The 20000-nt window shown below is 40.2% G+C and overlaps 1 protein-coding gene across 1 annotated transcript in view; it reads left to right on the top strand.

Annotated features, from left to right (window-relative positions):
* smg1 (SMG1 nonsense mediated mRNA decay associated PI3K related kinase) overlaps positions 1–20000 on the top strand; it is a 107408-nt gene that overhangs the window by 78102 nt on the left and 9306 nt on the right. Inside the window, exons 34-58 of the mRNA XM_088436834.1 lie at positions 1–140; positions 1569–1749; positions 1856–2017; positions 2128–2348; positions 2423–2577; positions 2666–2888; positions 3979–4225; positions 5191–5420; positions 5543–5788; positions 6199–6337; positions 6455–6564; positions 8160–8378; positions 10608–10801; positions 11429–11601; positions 11924–12203; positions 12303–12575; positions 12665–12899; positions 13063–13274; positions 13362–13518; positions 14894–15083; positions 15189–15463; positions 15690–15899; positions 16955–17092; positions 17296–17448; positions 17549–17728. The exon at positions 1–140 is cut by the window's left edge and continues 79 nt beyond it. Of these exons, the coding sequence (XP_088292960.1) occupies positions 1–140; positions 1569–1749; positions 1856–2017; positions 2128–2348; positions 2423–2577; positions 2666–2888; positions 3979–4225; positions 5191–5420; positions 5543–5788; positions 6199–6337; positions 6455–6564; positions 8160–8378; positions 10608–10801; positions 11429–11601; positions 11924–12203; positions 12303–12575; positions 12665–12899; positions 13063–13274; positions 13362–13518; positions 14894–15083; positions 15189–15463; positions 15690–15899; positions 16955–17092; positions 17296–17448; positions 17549–17728 (4943 nt within the window). The remainder of the gene's footprint in view (positions 141–1568; positions 1750–1855; positions 2018–2127; positions 2349–2422; positions 2578–2665; positions 2889–3978; positions 4226–5190; positions 5421–5542; positions 5789–6198; positions 6338–6454; positions 6565–8159; positions 8379–10607; positions 10802–11428; positions 11602–11923; positions 12204–12302; positions 12576–12664; positions 12900–13062; positions 13275–13361; positions 13519–14893; positions 15084–15188; positions 15464–15689; positions 15900–16954; positions 17093–17295; positions 17449–17548; positions 17729–20000) is intronic.

Here is a 20000-nt window from a genome sequence, read left to right as displayed (position 1 = left end):
GCCCCTGGCTGGCAGAAGCAGGCCAAACTGTTGCAGATGGCTTAATAAGGGTTTGGAAATGTGTGGTGGATCGAATATTTGGCCTATACCGGATCTCTTGCCAAGCCTATTTCACATTCTTGAAGCTCAATGCAGGCCAGGTAAGACTAGCTGACAGCTTCTGCATGTCTGCATAGGTCTCGATAAAGGTTAAACATCCATTTCTGATACCTCAGGTTAGTAAATGTGAAAACACCTATTTTCAAGATCTATTATCTCAAAATAACCAAAATGCATCTTGACGCCGTAATAGAAAAGTAATATTATTCCTCATGTGATATGGTGTTCATCTTGTACGTTTGTTAAAATGAAAATGAACAATTTTTGACAGGCCACCATTGCCACCTGTTTGTCTGTGTGGACGTCATCCGCTAAAGGGAGACATGTCCAAAGTCCGGCCCGGGGGCCAAATGCGGCCCGTGGTCAATTTCCATCCAGCCCGCAGCCTCCGTCATAAAATCAATCACGTCTGGACCGCATGGAGAATTAATACTTTGGGCAGCAGCGCTGTTACCTGCGTGTGCTAAATGCTGCCATCTATAGGCTCAATTAGGAACAGCAAATTAGTATATGAGTAATTGACTGTATGAGCCCCTAATTTTCTAAAATGGCGACAATCAACAAAAAGAGGAAAGTTGAGCTGCAGTGTGACGCAGTGAGCTGCGGTCAGCACCAGCAGCTTTATCGCCAATTTTTACTGAGAGCTGGATAAGGACAAGTTTCCGAGAGATTCAAGCATTTGGTAAGAAAATGCTAAGCTTGTTCGGTTTCGACGTATTTGTGTGAGAAGACATTCTCGGTTATGAATTTAAATTAGAGCCGTGTGAGGACAAGGCTATCGGACACTTACAAGACATCTTGCGCATCCATACTACTGCCTTAGAGCCACACCTGGCCTTTGTCCTGCACTCCAGATCTCAGTTTCACCCATCACACTCATGCGGACAAGTCATTTTTCATTTACGATAAGTCTGAAAGTTTTCACTCCAGAATAATAACCATTTAAAAAGCCAATCAACATTTAAAGTTACTAATTTCATATTTTAAATGACCCTGCACTTGTTGATATGATGATTACTTGTTCATTTCTCTGTTATTGTGTTCTATAAATTCTATAAATATTAAACTGCCATGGTGAGATATTTTTTTAGATTTCAAATGTAATTTGCACCTAAGCGTACAATTACAGTTGAACACTGTTACAAAAAAAATAGTGTTTTTAAAAAAAAAAGTGAAGTTAAGTGAATATTCCATTTCAATATTTAATGTCAATTCATTTTTGATATGCATGTTTCAAATGAACCAAAACACATGCTTAAGAAAGCTGAAATTAAAATAAAAAAGCAAATGTTAAACACAGAATGGCTCGCTGAAATGTTTAATGTAGTTATATTAATTGCTGTTATATGTAAAGAACGCCTGCCAAGTTTGGCCCCCCTAAATTTTTAACACACCAAATCTGGCCCACTTTGCAAAAAGTTTGGACACCCCTGGCTTAAGGTCTTAATCCAGAGTTTCTGTTGTTTCAGCTTCCTATTGATGAGGATGACCCCAAACTGCTGCTGTCCTGTCATAATAGCCAACAGAGTAATGATGACGTTATCGTCATGGCAACCCTTCGTCTCCTCCGTTTGCTAGTCAAACATGCTGGAGAACTGAGAGAGGGGCTTGAGCTGGGTTTAGCCTCTACCCCGACAGCACCCTGGAGGGGTATGTCAAACGGAATCAGTTTTATGTTCATTCTGGACGTTAGCAATCTTTTTAACTGACTTTTTTTTTTTTAACGGGTTTATTTTTTGTGTTAATTCTTTTTCAGGCATCACACCACAGCTCTTTTCACGTCTCAATCATCCAGAGGCATATATACGGCAAAGTATATGTAGCTTGCTCTGCCGAGTGGCCCAGGATTCCCCACATCTCATCCTTTACCCTGCCATTGTGGGCTCCCTCTCACTTGGAGGGGAGTTTCAGAATTCAGGTAAGGATTACTTAATGTTTGATTATTGCTCATGCAATATTCATTTACTTTGTCATACATAAAACATTGACTACAATAGTCTCACAAAATTGCGACTCTACTTATGACAGGAAGCAAACTGCCATCAGCTCTGCCTACATTTTTGGGCCGCATCCAAGGAGAGGGCCTTGCTGGCGAAGATGAGGAGCAGCAGCCAAACAGTGGCGACAAAGGTGAAACACCAGAAGAACTGGCAACCTTCTGCTCTAGTCAAGACCAAGCCATGATGCAGGATTGTTACAGCAAGATAGTGGAAAAGCTTTCCCTAGCAAACCCTACCATGGTGCTTCAGGTAATGGGCTTTGCAGATTGGATGAATCCTGACATTGACTTTTTCTACTAAATTTATAATTTCTCTTTGATCAGGTCCAGCAGTTAGTTGGGGAACTGCGCAGGGTGACTTTACTCTGGGATGAATTGTGGCTAGGCGTGTTGCAGCAGCAGCACATGCATGTCCTACGTAGAATCCAGCAACTGGAGGACGAAGTGAAGCGGGTTCAGAATAACAACACACTCCGAAGGTAAAATTTGTCCATGCCCTCTGACAAGTTTATTTTTTTTCCACAAAAATGACCAATTTTACATCGTCTATTTTCTCTTGTGCTTCAGAGATGAGAAGATAGCAATAATGCGTGAGAAGCACTCTGCTTTGATGCGGCCTGTAGTTTTTGCCCTGGAACATGTCTGCAGTATCACGTCAGCCCCAGCAGAGACACCGCATGAGACCTGGTTCCAGCAAACATATGGCGACGTTATAAATTCTGCCCTCGAGCGACTGAGGAATCCCCACAATCCTGCCAACCCTGCCAGCAGCTGGCTCCCGTTCAAACAAGTGTGTTTGACATGATGATGATCTTTTCTAAATGTTTATAACTTTAGCAAAGCCCCAAATTAGTAAAATGCAACAAGCAACATTTATACAGTACAGTGTTCCCTCACCGTTTTGCGGTTACAGTGTTTTTTTTTTTCGTAAACAAAAAAACACCAACCCTCATCATATCTTTCCTCTGTTTGCTGCCATCTGTTTGGCTCCGTCCATCGACATGGAAAGATGATTGGCTAAGACACCTGCATATACAGCCTACAAGCCTGCTGTGTGTTTTGTATTCTCAGCGAAGGAGCCCACATTGTTTGTCTCACACTGCTGCCTAAATTAAGAAGCGGTGGCAACAACTAACCATCACAATGTTCCTCATTCTTCAGCAACCCCCGTCAGAGCCTCTAGCAGAAGATTAGTCCTTAGTGCCTGTAGAGCAGGGGTCACCAACGTGGTGTCCACAGGCACCAGGTAGCCCCCAAACATCACATGAGTTGCCCGCAGGCCTGTTCTGCAAATAGCTTACAAGAGATAGAACATTGGTGTTTTTCTATTAATTTTAAAACAATTATACATGTATTACATTAATGTTACATAGTACTCTTAATTTACATATTTACTACAGCTGTTCCTTAATTATTGTGAAATATCGTTAACATGATCAGTGTCTTCACATAAACTTGCAGCCCTTTGTATTACTCAGTATCAAAGAAGTAGCTCTCAGTTTCAAAAAGGTTGGTAACCCCTGCTGTAGAGTATTTGTACGTGTGCACGTATCATATGAGAGACAGTTCACGAGCAAGAGAATTCAACTTGTTATGGTTTTATTAAATGCATTGCATGCACTTTATGTACGTAGAATATATGTCATTCAATGTCTGGGAAGTACCACTCATTATCACGAGGGTTTTCTAAAAAAAAAAAAAAAAAAGGAACACTATGTCTTTATTTCTAATCATTACTTATCTACAACCTTTTCAAATAGTGATATAAAAAAATTTACAAAACTAAGTGCTTAAATGGTTAGTTATGATGTTTGTTGATTTTAAAATCATTGTATTATAACACAGTCAGCAAGACAATTAAATGTTGTCTTTGTGTTCAGATTATGTTAAGCCTGCAGCAGCGTGCTCAGAAAAGAGCAAGCTATCTTCTCCATTTGGATGAGATCAGTCCACACCTGGCATCTCTCACTGCGACAGAGATGGCCCTTCCAGGGGCGGTTTCGGCGTCAGACACTGTCACCATTCAGAGCATTGGAAAATCCATAACCATTCTCCCCACCAAGACCAAGCCAAAAAAGCTCTTCTTCCAGGGCTCTGATGGTCACCACTATCCATACCTTTTCAAAGGTAAAGACGATTTACTGACTATGTTCTACTGTAATTCTCAGTCAAGCTATATATACAAGGTGTATAAGAAAGGTTCCAGGACAGTTTTCCCAAATTATATATTTTAAATCCAAACTGCAAGTTTTACCAAACAAAGTAATCTACCAGCAGTCTAATCCATTTCCTCCGCCTTTGGTCGATGCTTTTATTTCAGATGATGTGATGCTGTTCCTTTATCAGATATTTCTAAAGGGATGAATATGACCATTTAAATCAGGAACAAGGAAGGATGAAGGAATCGTCAGTTTTTTGCCTGCGATCATTGATCTTAGTAAAAGATCCCAAACTCGTGGGGGGGTCAAGCAACACGCCCCAAAACAGCACAAACAATTTGTTATAGGGAACACACAGTTTGTTGCCTGCCATTTTGGACCTCAGATATTCAAGCCCCTTATCAACTACATGCTTGATCAGATTGCAATCACCTCTTTTCTTTTGTTTTATGTTCAGATACATGTAGCCAAAATGGTTTCTCTCCACCGGATTTCTGAGCTCTCCCTTAGAGTTAGGGTGAGAAGCTCAGTCATCCGAGAGACACTTGGAGTAGAGCTGTAGCTCTCGAGGAGCCTGCTGAGGTAGCTCGGGCATCTGGTTAGGATGCCTCCCTGGTGAGGTGTTTCGAACATGTCCCACCAGGAGGAGGCCCTGACTACCCAGGACACACAGGAGAGACTATGTTTCCCGGTTGGCCTGGGAACGCCTGGGGATGTTTCTGGAGAAGCTGCTTACTCGACGTGACATCCAATGATATTAGGTTTTCATAGGCAGCATTCCAGGCTTTTATTAAGAAATCTTTAAGTAGACTGCACTCAAAACATTCAATTGTGATTATAATTGCAGGCTTATGAGTCTGTGTGTTACAGGGTACTGCTTTGACTAGCGTGTCAGATGATAATTTCTAACAAATTCATCGTCCTGTCTCTCAGGTCTGGAGGACTTGCATTTGGATGAGCGCATCATGCAGTTCTTATCAATCGTAAACACGATGTTCACCAAGATCAACCAACAAGAGCAGCCCCGCTTCCATGCACGCCATTATTCTGTCACACCCCTTGGAACACGATCGGGATTGATCCAGTGGGTTGATGGAGCCACACCCCTTTTTGGCCTATACAAACGCTGGCAGCAGAGGGAGGCTGTGCTGCAGGCTCAGAAAGTAACATACTGTAGTACAATGTTTTCATGCTATCTTATATGACAAAATAATGCTGACTGCCAACAACAGAGGTAATATTTGAAATTGGATATTGAATGCAATCTTCATTTTCCCTGACCCAGGCCCAAGAGTCATTCCAGCAGCAGCCAGTGCCTCTTGTACCACGTCCAAGTGAGCTCTATTATAGTCACATTGGTCCTGCCCTGAAAGCAGTTGGACTCAGTCTGGATGTATCTCGCCGGGATTGGCCCCTCAGTGTCATGAAGGAAGTACTGAAAGAATTGATGGAGGCTACGCCATCCAATTTACTGGCTAAGGAGCTGTGGTGTTCATGTACCACACCTAGTGAGTGGTGGAGGGTCACTCAGGTAAACAAGTTTGCCAGTTTTTCTCATGTTTCTCTAGTGTATCATTATTTCATGGATGTACACCATTACACCTAATATTTTCATAAAGGGACAGTGTGTAAGATTTAGATTGTTTTTCATTAAAAAGGAATAAATTAAATGACTGAATTTCACAAACTTGCAAATGAATGGGGTTTTAATGATCAACAGTATGTTTTAAATTTAATCATAGGTTTTGTTATCATTAAATTATATTACATGATGGGTGGCGCATGGCACTTGGCGGCCATGTTTGTTATCGCTACGGACAATGGTAAATGCAGCACCTGCTGCACCTCCTGCTGTCCTTAATGGATAACGCGTCTAAATCTTATACACTATCTCTTTAAGAATTTTTATCTTAATTATGTTCTTTTTCTTCAATTTTATAGTCTTATGCAAGATCCACTGCGGTCATGTCGATGGTAGGATACATAATTGGTCTTGGTGACAGACACCTTGACAATGTGCTCATTGATATGACCACTGGAGAAGTTGTACACATTGATTACAATGTGTGTTTTGAAAAAGGTAAGGACATAGAATCAATTCAGTTCTTTGAATTATTTTTCATGTCTTAGTGTAATTGGACACAGGTGTCTATCAGCTCTAAATGTAATAATTTTAACATAATTCTTTTTTCATTAGGAAAGAGTCTAAGAGTCCCAGAGAAGGTACCTTTCAGGATGACACACAACATTGAGAGTGCATTGGGAGTTACTGGGGTAGAGGGCATCTTCAGGCTTTCTTGTGAACAGGTAAATGTCACATTTTTATATGTTAGTTCTAGACAAAGGTTTGCACACTGTGTACTGTAAATGGCCTGGTGGTTACAATCTCTACTGACATCATTAAAAATGAGAGACAAACTCCAATGACCAGTCCTTCAGCATAGAAAAGCCACACTGTCAAATGGAGTCATCGTTTCCTCTACGATTTTGTTTTCATCCGTAGAAGCAGGCATTACATGTAGCTTGATGTTTAATCAATGTGAGTCATACAAATAAGCATGTGCAAGTATTTTTCCTTACTGATGAAGATTGTTATACCATGACGATACACTAACTTTTCCACAGTTAGCACTACCGTTATCAATGTTTTCAGTTGGTCACACTGCACAGGATATTGCCACACACTTTCTCAAGGATGGAGATTATTACTATATTTGCAAGGATGGAGATCATTACTATATTTGCTGATCTTTTATTACCCTCAATTTCAATAATTAATTTTATGTGAAGTAACGCTCAATGGTGACTCACGGTACATTTGCAAAATATTTTACTGTCACAAGAACTGTGCAACAAACAGCAGCTGGAAAAACATCAATTATTTTGTCCGAATTAGAATGAAGACGTGAAAAAGGCTTTGCTTTGATATAAACATTATTATGTTAAACCCAGAGGAGCCAGCTCTTCTATTATGTTAAGGTCCTCCAGTGCAGTGTTTCCTAACCAGGGGCACGTGAGCACCTTGCAAGAGGTATAAAGAAACTAATAAAATAAAGCTGCATAATAGTATACGTGTTCTATTTATGCACCTATTAATAAACAAACGGTGATTTCCCTTTATACACACAGCTTTACTGTTTTGGTTAAAAGACAGTTTCGAGTCAGTAACAGTCCCGAAGTATTTATAATTGCTCACACATTCCACTGGTTGTCCCTTGATGGCTGTGGAATGTAGCTTGGTGTCTGTGTTCTGAAATCAATGTCCATGTCCTTAGTCTTGGATGTGAGCACCAGCAAGGACTGATCGCACCAACTGCTAAAATCCTGCAGGACTGGACCATGGCTTGTTTCTGCGTCATCTGCAAATTTTACAATATATATGTTGTCATACTCCATATGTTGTCATACAAAGGGGAAAGAACACATCCCTCAGTTGAGGCAGTGGAGGAACTGAGTGACTCAGATGAAATGACATTCACTTTGACTCTGCCTTCTGTCCTTAAAAAACCTAAATTTCAAGTTCTGGTCCAGTTGGAAGTGCTCAGGCAGCCTCTTGGCTAAAATTTGACCTTTGGCCTTATAGGGGACTAATAGTGCTCCGGTGTTTTTGTGATAAATATAAGAAGAATATGAAAGGCAGGGTTATTCTTTATTTTTAGTTCGTTGACATACCAACGACTAGGTGAAAGCCAATTTACTTGATTAGGTATTGTAAATATAAGTTACTATAAGGACAATATATTGTAATCTAAGTAAAAGCACTAAAAAGCAAAGTAACCCTTTTATTTCCTGACTGGTTACAACTTGCACAATCATTATATGTCACGTGTTCAAGGCCATCCACATAGTTAGAGAGCATAACATAGCCAACAAGCTGTTTGGGATTTTTTTTTCCCCTCTAGGTTATTCAGATGATGCGCCGAGGCAGAGAGACCCTCCTTACTCTACTGGAGGCCTTTGTCTATGATCCCCTGGTGGATTGGACTGCTGGAGGTGAGGTGGGCTTTGCTGGTGCGGTGTATGGAGGAGGAGGACAACAGGCTGACAGCAAACAGAGTAAACGGGAGATGGAGAGAGAAATCACACGCTCGCTCTATTCCTCCAGAGTGGCTGAGATTAAGGTAAGACCCTAGATCAGGGGTCGGCAACCCGCGGCTCTCGAGCCGCATGCGGCTCTTTAGTGCTTTCCTAGTGGCTCCCTGGAGCTTTTTAAAAAATGTTTGAAAATGGGGAAAAATATGGGGGAGAGAAATATTTTTTTCATTTTAATATGATTTCTGTATGGGGACAAACATGACAAAAACATTCTTAATGTTTTCCAATGCTGTAAAAATATGTAGAATAAATATTACATTTCAATTTCTGTCAACGAAGAATTACGTCATAGCCTGCGACACGCGTTTCTATCAGCAGGGCGGGATGCTCGGCAAGTGGCCGTTTTTTTCAAACCGGCGGCTGTGATGGGCCATGCATCCCAAAGGGAAAAAGAGAAAAATAGCTGAGGAAAACAGAGGATTCAACATATCTTGGACTGAATCATTTGCATGCGGAAGTACTCCCCGATGTTTGCTCCGTAGCGAGAAGTTTTCAAATAACAAAAAGAGCAATGTGGAACGACATTTTCAGGGAAGGCATTCTACATTTGCAGCCGAGTAAGCAGTTGGCAATGAGAGAAAAAGTGCGATTGCATTACTTCTGCTGAAATTAGAGGAGTGCAAAAATATATTTAAGTGGATTGCATCTCCAAAATCCACGACTGCTGCAAGTTCCGTTGCAACCCGGGAGATAAAACGTGGTAAACCGTTAATAGATGGTGACTACATGGAGTCATTCATCAACATATCAGAACACCTATTTAAAGACTTCATAAACAAAACCAGGATAGTCCAAAAAAAAAAAAGACACGCCTTTCTCCGCCAAGATAGTGAGGGAAAGAACGATTAAAATGGCAGGCAACATCACCGATCAACAAATCAAGGACATTAATTCAGTGCCAGCATACTCAATTGCCTGTGATGTGTGATGTGATCGATATTGAACAGACTGCGCGTTTATGCAGGTATGTGGCTGATGTTTTTATAAATGCAGGCTGCATTTTATTGCACTCTATTTCCCAGATAAGGGTCATGATATGCACGTTCCATTTTGTTGTTTTTTTGAATCCTCATGAATCCTTTGATGAAATTAAATAAATCAGATTTTTGATTTAATTTCATCAAAGCAATGAAACATAAGTCATTAATATTGTAATAAAGTTAAACTTGAGGCAGCATCACACAACAGAATAGTCATGTGGTCCGTCATTTTTGACAGGATGCACTGCAGGAAAAATAAACATTTAATCATTAAGCCTCATTATGTCTTCGTAGTTAACTTAATCATTTTGATAGTAGGCTAATATAGCTATTATAGATATATACAGCATGTGTTGCCTTCATTATAAGGCTTTTAAGTTTTTTTGCGGCTCCAGGCATATGTTTTTTGTTTTTTTGGTCCAATATGGCTCTTTCAACATTTTGGGTTGCTGACCCCTGCCCTTAATGCTTTTATATGGTTACGATGGTGTTTTATAAGTGAATACATTAAATGATAAATTTCAAACACTAGCAAACAAATGTGTTTTGTCATTCCAAATATATAGTGACAAAAATTTAAAAAAAAAATCCTTCAGAAAAACAGCCAATTTAAATTTATAATTATGTGCCTATGGCAGAATTGTGTTCTTACCAATGACTCCTGTTTACAAGGATCATTAGACAGCTTCTCAACATGGGGGATGTAAGATGTTTTTGTTATTTGACAACGTCTCATTATAAAGCACACATGCAGGTTTTTCTTCCATAAGAGCGATGTTGCAGACATCCTCTCAATTGCTGCTTGGCGTAAAAAGCGCCGCAAAAAGTGGAGTTCTAGACGTGCATGACGTAATTAGAAAAACAATCGTGTAGTAGCGTTTTATGATCTTATCCGCTTGCCATACACGCTGAGCTAAAAAAAAAAAAAGTGCAACGCAGATTGTTGTAAATCTTTGTTAACAGAAATTAAAATTCCACTCTTTACACCATAGGAAAACATCAATGAAATTTGTGGCATGTTTGGAAACTATATGAATACCCATTTAGTTATTAGTCATATATACCCAGCCCTTATCCTTTTATGTCATGTTTTATAAACCATATTAAACAAAAAATATACCATAGTTGCTTTTATTTCTATACAATTTTGAAAAAGCTCCAGGTAGCCACTAGGGTAGCGCTGAAGTGGCCCAGTTGAGGATCCCTGGGTTATCCACTCTTAGGTATGTGGTTCTTCAAAAAAACGTGCTTGGGTTCACTGTGCACTTTACAAAGGTCAACTGGTTCAAGAATCGTGATGAAATGCTGGCTGTCCTGCCTCAAGTGGAAGAAGCTGTCGAAGAGTACTTGGTCCTACAGGATCTGCTCTGTCAGGGAGAGAAGCTACAGGCCAAGTTGCAGGAGGAGCTGACCTTCCTGGAAGGAGCAGAGAACCATCCGGACCATAGAATTGTCACTTTGGAACAAAGGTATGCATTAAACTTTTTTTTTTTTTTTTTTTAAAGAAAACGAATAGTAAATCTACTAGTGGCTGCGATGCTTCAATGACATAGAGCTTAGGGAGGACATCTAGTGGTCTTAAAGTGAAGTGCAACAGAGCGTCAAATTGCATTCTATTCTGCAGCATAGCTATTTAATACACGACACATCCTAGGGAGTTCATGGATTTGGGGGGGATTTTATTGTCTGTACACATTCCAGTTTTACTACACCAGATTATTGTATTTTTGTAGTCAACACAATAATATTATAACTAGTAATAGTTACAATAATTATTGAAAACCATGAGCCTGTCTGTCTCTTTGTCCGTCTGCTTAAATATGCAATGAGTCAATCTGGAAACGAACCTTACAAAACTCCCTTACATTAAAAAAAAAAAAAAAAAATCAAATGAACCCCACTTCATAAGGACTCCAATCTCAGCGCACATTTGATCTCGCCAAATGGCTTACATGAAAACAAGCCACTCTGGTGATTTGAAGCACTCAACTGTACGTCATGTTGAACATCATATGTCACATGACCAAACTCTGCCTTGGCATTGTGCTTAATAAACTACAGCCCATGCACCAGACCACCTCCAATTCTCTTCATAGGTACTCTGAACACACCCAGCTCCAGTCGCGGCAGAGGACTGTGCAAGAGGCCATTCAAAGCAAACTGGCTGACCTGGATCAATGGATTTCGCAGTACCAGGCGGCATTTTCCAATTTGGAGACAACTCAGCTGGCTGCTCTGCTGCAGGACATCAGTACCCCCATAGATCTAGGTTAGGATGATCATATCCTTGTATTGGGTTTTCTACCATCTATCCTGTTCAGGGTTTGGGGTAAGGCAAAGGTTACCTCAGATGACTTTTGGGTGAAAGCAAACTGCCATTTATACTCACATTTGCAACCAGAGTCTTCAATGAACCTGCAAAGCATATTTTTGGAATGTGTGAGGAAGCCATAGATTGGACTGATATACCGATTATTTTCTTTCAGAAATAATTTATCTATACAAATTACATATGGACCAAAGTTTCAAAAAATACAAAAATTATTTGTTATTGTTATTAATTACTCATTTTAAATTATGATCCTCTTCAGGCCCTCCCAGCTATGTGCCTGCTACAGCCTTCTTGCAGAACGCAGGCCAAGCCCATCTGATCAGCCAATGTGAGAGCCTGGAGGCCGAGGTTAGCTCTTTGCTCCAGCAGCGACGGGGTGCCCTTCGTATTTGCTTGGAGCAGCTGCACAGCTATGCAACAGTCGCTTTGCTCTACCCACGGACCAACCTTTTGCGCCATCGAACCCACCAATGGAAGGCCTGGTTAGAGGAAATGCTTAGAGTCATGACAGTTGAGCACTGTCAGCATATCTACAGACAGTAAGCTGAGCACATTCATTAAACTCTCCACTTTTTCAGGAAGCACTACATATCTTCACCATGAATTGACCCTTTGATGATGTCTGTTTCCTCTTCCAGATACGAGATGTTGTTTACCCCTCAGTCCAATGCAGCTTCCTGCCAGTTCTTGTCCAATGTGGAGTTGGCTCTGCAGCGTCAAGTAGCTGACACCAATGAGCGTGTGATGCATCAAGCTGAGCGACTGAAAGCTGAAGGCACAACTGCATCAGCATGTGAAGAGCAGCTGAAGGAAATTGAGCACTGCCTTGGGGTCTTCCTGCGGGAGAACCAAGAGTCAGGCTCACTTAGCCTGGCTGGGATCATCACCTCTGCCCTCTGCTCACTCTGCAGGTTCAAATACATGCACTTTTACAAACTATGAAATCTTTAATGTGTAGCATAGCGTATGAAATTGATAAACACTTGCAAATGTTATTTAGGCGCAATCTGGTGATGGAGAGTGCAGCAGCCAGTGCTGGAGAGCAGCTGGTGGACCTTATGTCCCGGGATGGTGCGTGGTTCTTAGAGGAGCTCTGCAGCATGATTGGGAATGTCAGTGCCTTGGCAACACTCTTGCAGCGCTGCCCCCTCCCCCCAAACGATCTGGAGCTCCCATCTCCCTCCACCACTATTCAGGCCATTTATTTGGCCAATTCAGTGTATACCTGCTTGCAGGTAATGTCGTTATTTGTTAAATGTGGCCCACAAACTAACCTGTAGAGAATCACATTGTATCATCAAAAAAACAAAACAAAAACAGATGACCCCATTTGTCTTCACCTGTTATCTCTACAATATGCTCTTGAAGGACATTTAATTCTCCTTTTTTCGACTGCAGGAACTAAATACCAACTTCCGTCAGATCATCTTTCCCGAGGCTTTGCGTTGTATGGTGAAAGGAGAGCCCACTCTTGAGTCCATGTTGGCAGAATTGGAGCAGCTGGTTGAGCAGAGCTCTGATGGTCTTGGCTTGCAGGGTTTGGTTGACAGTCTGCTGTCCACTACAGGGCTAGACCATACTGAACACAACCAATGTCTGGACATCACAAGGTAAACTATGGTTATTTGGGCATTTGATCTGACACAGTATCTATTGTATCATTTATTGTCATTGACGTGATTTGTTCACACACTCAGGATGTTGCGTGCACAATACTCTGAGCTCATCCAACCTCGCTGCATGGATGGGACGAGTCAGGACTCACCAAAGATGTCTGCTGGTCAAATGCTCATGGTGGCTTTTGATGGAATGTTCACTCAGTTGGAGACTGCCTTTGGACAACTCACTGAAAAGGTTAGAACCACAATGTAGTAAAATTAATTCGCCCATTTGGACACTCCGTTACAAATATCCAGTAGTGACAGTGACGGAGGGTGATTCCGAATAACTTTAGAGCTTTAGCGCCTTCATTGTCATAGTCTAGTTTAAAAAAAAAAAAAAAAAAAATCTGACTTATTCTTTTTTTTCTTTTGTCATATTTACTTGGTTGAAGTTTGTGAATGTTTAAGGCCAGTTTCACTCTGCAGCCTGGAGTGGCCCAATTTCTTTTTTTTTTTTTTTTTTTGCGCCTCTATCCGACATGTATCTGAACTTTTGATGGCAGTGTGAATGACACGGATCTGATTGTTTTTTTTTTTCAAATGCGACCCAGGCCATTTGGGTATGTGGTACTAAATCTAATACATATCCAATCTTTTGTCATGCAACTTCAGTCTGAATGTCTACATCGCATTAATCCAACTCGCACAAAACAAACAAGCGACAAACATCACAATTCTCAAAAGAGTGGGTGCAGACTGTAATAGCTAAAATATAACGCACGAGGTGAAGAAAGCTCAATGAAGGGAGAGCGAGGTGTATTTTGTCTCTGGCATGCTTGCTGGCTTGTTTGCTAGGAACGAGTGAGCGCTCGCTCAGAGCAAGAGAGACGTAGCTGGCACCCTACAAAATGCCATGACAAAAAAACCTCACCCTTCCTCTCCTTAATTTACTCCATGATTTTAAAAATTCTGCCTCTGCTATGACAACCATTTCAACATTTCCAGGTACTTCCATCCACACGTTAAGAATGCCTGCTGTTTGTAACGTCACAGTGTCTTCAATACACATGCGGCACAGTTTTGTGCCATTTAGTATTCAAACACAGGTCACTTACAGGTTGCAATAATTTGGAAGCATGAACAACCTGACAAAAAAAATCTGATTTCACAAAAAATCAGAATTGAGCATTAAGCTCTTGCAGTATGAGCCTAGCCTAAAAGACTGCAATTTTAAGTTCAGTAAGTTAACAACTGATTGAAGTAGATAAATCTTTTCATTTATCTATTAAGTCTATCTATTAAGTCATGGTTCATTTGCCTTTATTCTTGTATTAACCCCATATGACCAAAACATTTAGTGTGTGTATTAATTATGCATTATCATTGGTTTATTGTATTACCAATTATTTTGTTGCTTGTTTTTGCTAAAACATTTGGGAAGAGAACCTTCAATGAAATAACCACGTATCAAATCGCAATTGCAATATTGAGGAAATAAATTGCAACTAGATTATCTTTCGAAAGTATTCAGCCAAATAAGGTGTTTTCACATAAATTAACCTTCTTTCGGAAACAATCCTCATTTTACCTGCTCACAGCCACCCATTTTATCTGCTGCTTTTCTTCAGCTAAATTCACTGGAAGTGCCATCCGCATGGAGGAAGGTGGATGTTCTGAGAGAAGCAGGTGCTGCTCAGCTCCATTTCTTTGACAACCTGGGTCAGCGGGAATTGATGGAAGAGGTTTTCTTTCTTAAGAGACTTCAAACCATCACAGATTTCTTCAGAATGTGCTCCAGCTTTGCTCAGACTCTATCTGGTGAGCTAGCTTAACCATTAAAACAATTTGAACACACATTAAGTATACTTATCAAGCCACTGATCCTCTTATGACTTTTTTTCCTTGGAAAACCTCCATATCAAGGGCCCCCTCCTGATGAGCTATTGACCTCCAATGGACCAGTCAATTTAGGAAAACCGTTGTACCGGCAATCTAATGCTACATGCTCAAGTGGGCCAATAATCAATGAAGAGCAAATAACCCGCTCCATCAAAGCTTTTACAGCTGAGTTTGTTTGGCAGATGCTCTTGGGTCTGCCCAGCCAAGCTCTCGGGCTGGCCCTCTGCAGCAGCTTGTCTGCTCTTGGGCTTGATGTTGTGGCCCAAGTTGAGGCTAAAGATTTTGGCGCAGAAAGCAAGGTACAACATTTTTACCAGTATTTTTTAATACAGTTACCACCCAGTTTTTTTCCCTCAACAATTGGGCGTTAACTGTTAGCTGTAATGTGAATTGTTCTGTTACTGTCACTAATTGTGTCCACATTTTTTCTGAATTGAATGCCTTCATATTTTTCCGCAACTTATTTTTACAATATGACATCTATTTGTGGTCAGCACTTTTCTAAGAAACCTTTTGTTTTTGGAGGTGTCTTTGGATGAGCTTTGTAAGAAAGCAGCAGAGCAGAGCCTGGCATCAGGGCGTGTCACTCAACTACTGCTAAACAGAGCCACTGTGCTGGCCGCCTCATATGACACAGCCTGGAAGAAGTTGGACCTGTTGCGAAGGTTGGATAGCAACCTGGATGCAGCAAAGGCCAGCTTGCAGAGGATTCAGCTGCATGTTGCCATGTTTCAGGTATTCACCAGAAAGACAGATACATTCAGATCCTACTTTTCATCATGCAACTTAGCATTGCTTGTAATGAGTACCATAAATTTGGGACTAAAAAAAAAAAAGCCACATACCTGATTAAAGGCAAGTTTGAATTAGTAGACATGGGCCTCCATATTATTAAATTGGATATTTACAAAGAAACAGCTCAAGATAAAAATAATAATTTACCCGAAACAACATTGTTTCCCCCCCTGAAAAAATACAGATCACATTCATAGTGACACGGCATCCAGGAAACCTTCTCAGGTACCCTTGTCACACAAGATACATTTGCTCACAAGCTTAAACGGTAGATAACTATATTTCTTGCACTTGGCCCTATGCTCATTTAAATTAAACTAAAGATGCTTATTTTTGCTCTCAATTGTATTACCTTCTCTCTCGCTCACTCCCTCTCTTTTGCTTGTTCACTTGCTCCCTCTCAATTTCTCACTCTCTCTGTCCAGCATCGTATCTTTCTCACTCTCTCCCCCAATCTTGCTCTGTCGCTCTCTCTTGCTGTCACACTTTTACTGCCTCATATGAGCACCGCAAATAGCTGATTATTATAAACTGGTAGCCAAATATTTTGTACGAAGGTGCACTATGCCAAATTCATTGGTCCACTGTGGCTCGACACAGAGTCCCTCCCGGATGACCGCGCTTCTGACTCCATCTCTGAGGCAGAGCCCGAAAACCCTGCGAAGATCTTGTTCTTTCGATCACGACCCACACTGTGTCATGTTCGGTAATTTCATTAGACAGATGTGATGACATTGTGAATGTATTGACTTCTTGAAGCGCTAATAATTAACCAAGAAACCACGTCACTTCAAAATCCACAGTATTCAAAAAAGTGGTGGCTTATAGTGTGGAAATTATGGTCAATTAGTAAGAGTACAATTGATTTAATATTTCCCTCCATCACTTGCAGAATTGCATGAATTAGGTACAAGAACTTGTGAAACTTTTTGAGACTCTGACTCTTTTTTCAATTGTTAGCTCTGAACAGATGTTGCTATGTGTTTTTACTCCAGTGGCAGCATGAAGATATCCTGGGTCCCAATAATCAAACATTAAGCGTCAACATTCCCCCTCGTGCCGTCATTCTCGGCAACATGAAGAAGAAGCTCTATAAGTTGAGTCAGGATGACGGAGCCATTGTTGCAATTCAGGTATGTGTCAAGACCAATTTCATTTTTCCATGTTGACATGTAGGCCCACTGCGTTGAAAAAGAATTAAACAGCAACTGTATTTTTGACAAACATCAGTGTTACTTTGAAATTGGTGTAATTCATTTTAGTTCGTTCTGTTGTGTTGAGTGAAGTTTTTTTTGTTTTGTTCGTTTTTTTTGTTTGTTTTTTTTAATAACTTCAGGAGAAGCTTTCATCACTGGAGGCTAGCATTGAGCAACGCCTTAAATGGGCTGGTGGTGCAAACCCAACATTGGCCCCGGTACTTCAAGACTTTGAAATGACCATCAGGGAGAGACGTGCCACGGTGGCCAGAGAAAACCAGCGTGCAAGCCAGGTGCCAGGGTTTACAGGGCTTCTTCATAAAACCCAACACTGTATACTTACTTCAGCATTACTCGAAGAATGATTCATTTTAAAGATGTCTTGCCTTTTAGGTCACTTTCTTGTGTTCCACCATCCTGAACTTTGAAGGCCTTCGCACCAGATCAGCTGAAGCGCTCAACATGGACGCAGCCTTGTTTGAGCTGTTGAAACGCTGCCAGCAGACCTGCTCTTATGCTGCTCAATTTAGTAGCACAGTGTCTACACTGGAGCTCGAACTGTTGCAGAGATTGGTGAGTTTGATTTCTTATATAGGTGTGTATGCCCCGTTCTCAATATTTGTGTTTTGCACATTTGTCACTCGCAAAGGTCTCATTTCATTAAACCAATTTTAATATTACACTGAGACAACCCTAGGCTATATAAGGTCACTTTCTAAATGAAGATTTTATTTACCAAGAGGGAGGGATCCTATGTAGGAAAAGTAATTTATTAGTTACTATTAAGTTCAGGGGGAAATTCCATAGGGTCGGATTGGTTTGTATCCCCCAAACTGCATTCTATATATTCTTGTGTGATGTTGTATACTGGTTTGGTAAAAAGAAACATTTGCAAGTGATAAATCTTCAAAAAACACTAATCAGGAAGGGTCAAATACTTTTTCACAGCACTTTATGCTGTAAGCGTGACATGATCAGTGGTCTTGTTTGCCTGTGTCCCTGCATCCTAGACACACAATTTTTGACAGGGACGCATACTTGCAAATCAGTCCTGATTTCAAAACTTTTTGTAGGGGCGTGCTAAAAAAAAATTTCAGTTAAGAATAGGGATTCTCATTTACTACTTAAATCGATTTGAAACGTCACCTTATAAATGTTGAAATAAAAAAGAAATCAATACACTTCCTGTCCGCTTTAATCGCCCTGTCCTAATTGAAAGCAGTCTTGCAAACTTGTATGACGCACGAAGCCACATAGCCACGGATGTGAGTGCAAAGTTTCGTGCTAATATTTCTGCCGCCTTCCTAGTACAACAACAGTAATAGCAGTTAGTCCCCGCCATTCTCATTCTACTTTTCTGTCTCGCACATACACTTGAATTAAATGAGCTATATTTGTACAGAACAGAAAGTAAATGGTCAATAATTAACACAACACAAAACATCAGTGTCCATGAAATAAAATCGAACAAAATAAAGTACAAAACAATGCATTGCAATCTCCAAATTATATCATGCACACATATTACTCCCATACATGTAAAAGCAATGGTTGTGACTGATAATGCTCCCGATATGCTCAGAGATGAACAAACAGGCCCACGCTTCATGCGCTGCACATATTATTTAGCTGCTCACTAAGTGACAAGTCAAGTAATACAGAATCCAGCCAGAAATTAAAAAGCAAAAATCAAAAGCTTTGAAAGATTGAGAAGAGGAACAAAACAGACTTGTTGAAGCTGAACAAATGAACACTCCAAATAAAAAGTGGACTTTTCCACCAAAATGGACTAAATTATATCAGTGGTTACAATATGAAAAAGATCATGGTGGATGAATTCATTCTATTTTTTTAACCCTTTTAGGTTCAAATTAAGTATTTTTTTTATTGTATTTTTTTTTGTCAAACTTCTAAAAAAAAACAAAAAAATGCCTCAATCAATAATAATGTAGAATACCTGGTGGACTCTCATATTATTGTTGCAAATTTGCAACGCCTGCCTGGAGAGGGTTTTAATAAATATTATTGTGACATTTGTTAATATCTGTTGCTGGTTTTTGCACACGTGTTGTTAATGCAGTTTGAACCCGAGACTTACATTGTCCTTTTCATTGTGCAAATTTTGGACTCCAAACATTTCTGTTGGGACCCATAGATTTTTAGTATAGCGAGTCCCGGGAACCAAACAGTTCCCAGAGGTAAAATGAGCACTGCATGATCTTTGCCACTTACTGTACCTTTTATTGAATTCAGTGATTCCAAACAAAGCTCTTTATTTTTGTTTTAGGTTGATCATGACACTTTTTTTTTTTTTAGGACTTTACTGATTTAATCAGTTGAATGATTTGATTGATCAATGTTGTGCTTGAAATCATTCAGAATTATGTCCTTGCACCATTTGATGTTTAATTAAAAACATCTATACTGTACACATAGCTCATCTATTTAAAAAGAAAAACAAAATATCGGGACATCCTAAAGCCCCTATTCCAATGAGATGCAAAGTCTTGATTGTAGCGAATGCACATTTCCCGCAGGGATTAAATAAGGTTTGTTCAAGGTGGCAATAAACGTTCTGAAGACATTCTGAAACTGTCCTAAGGTCCTGTCCCACTGAGGGGCTAACATTGGTAGTGTCGGAGAAGGCAGCGGCAATTTAAATTGTCAAATTTTGTTCAAGATCGTTGTTGTTTTAATCTTATTCTGAAATGGTCTTAATTGTTCTGAAACAATATTATTTGCTGTTCATGTCACAAGGAAATATTGAGCAAACAAAAATAATCATACGTTTGCTGAAGAACGTCTTAAGAACAGTTGCAATGTTGAACAAACCCTGACAAATCCC

Source organism: Hippichthys cyanospilos, chromosome 16, assembly GCF_059441005.1.
Source record: "Hippichthys cyanospilos isolate Australia breed blue-spotted pipefish chromosome 16, RoL_Hcya_1.0, whole genome shotgun sequence".
In the NCBI taxonomy this organism is placed as follows: Eukaryota; Metazoa; Chordata; class Actinopteri; order Syngnathiformes; family Syngnathidae; genus Hippichthys; species Hippichthys cyanospilos.
The sequence above is the reverse complement of the archived record's forward strand: the minus strand, read 5'-3'. Positions and strand labels throughout refer to the sequence as shown.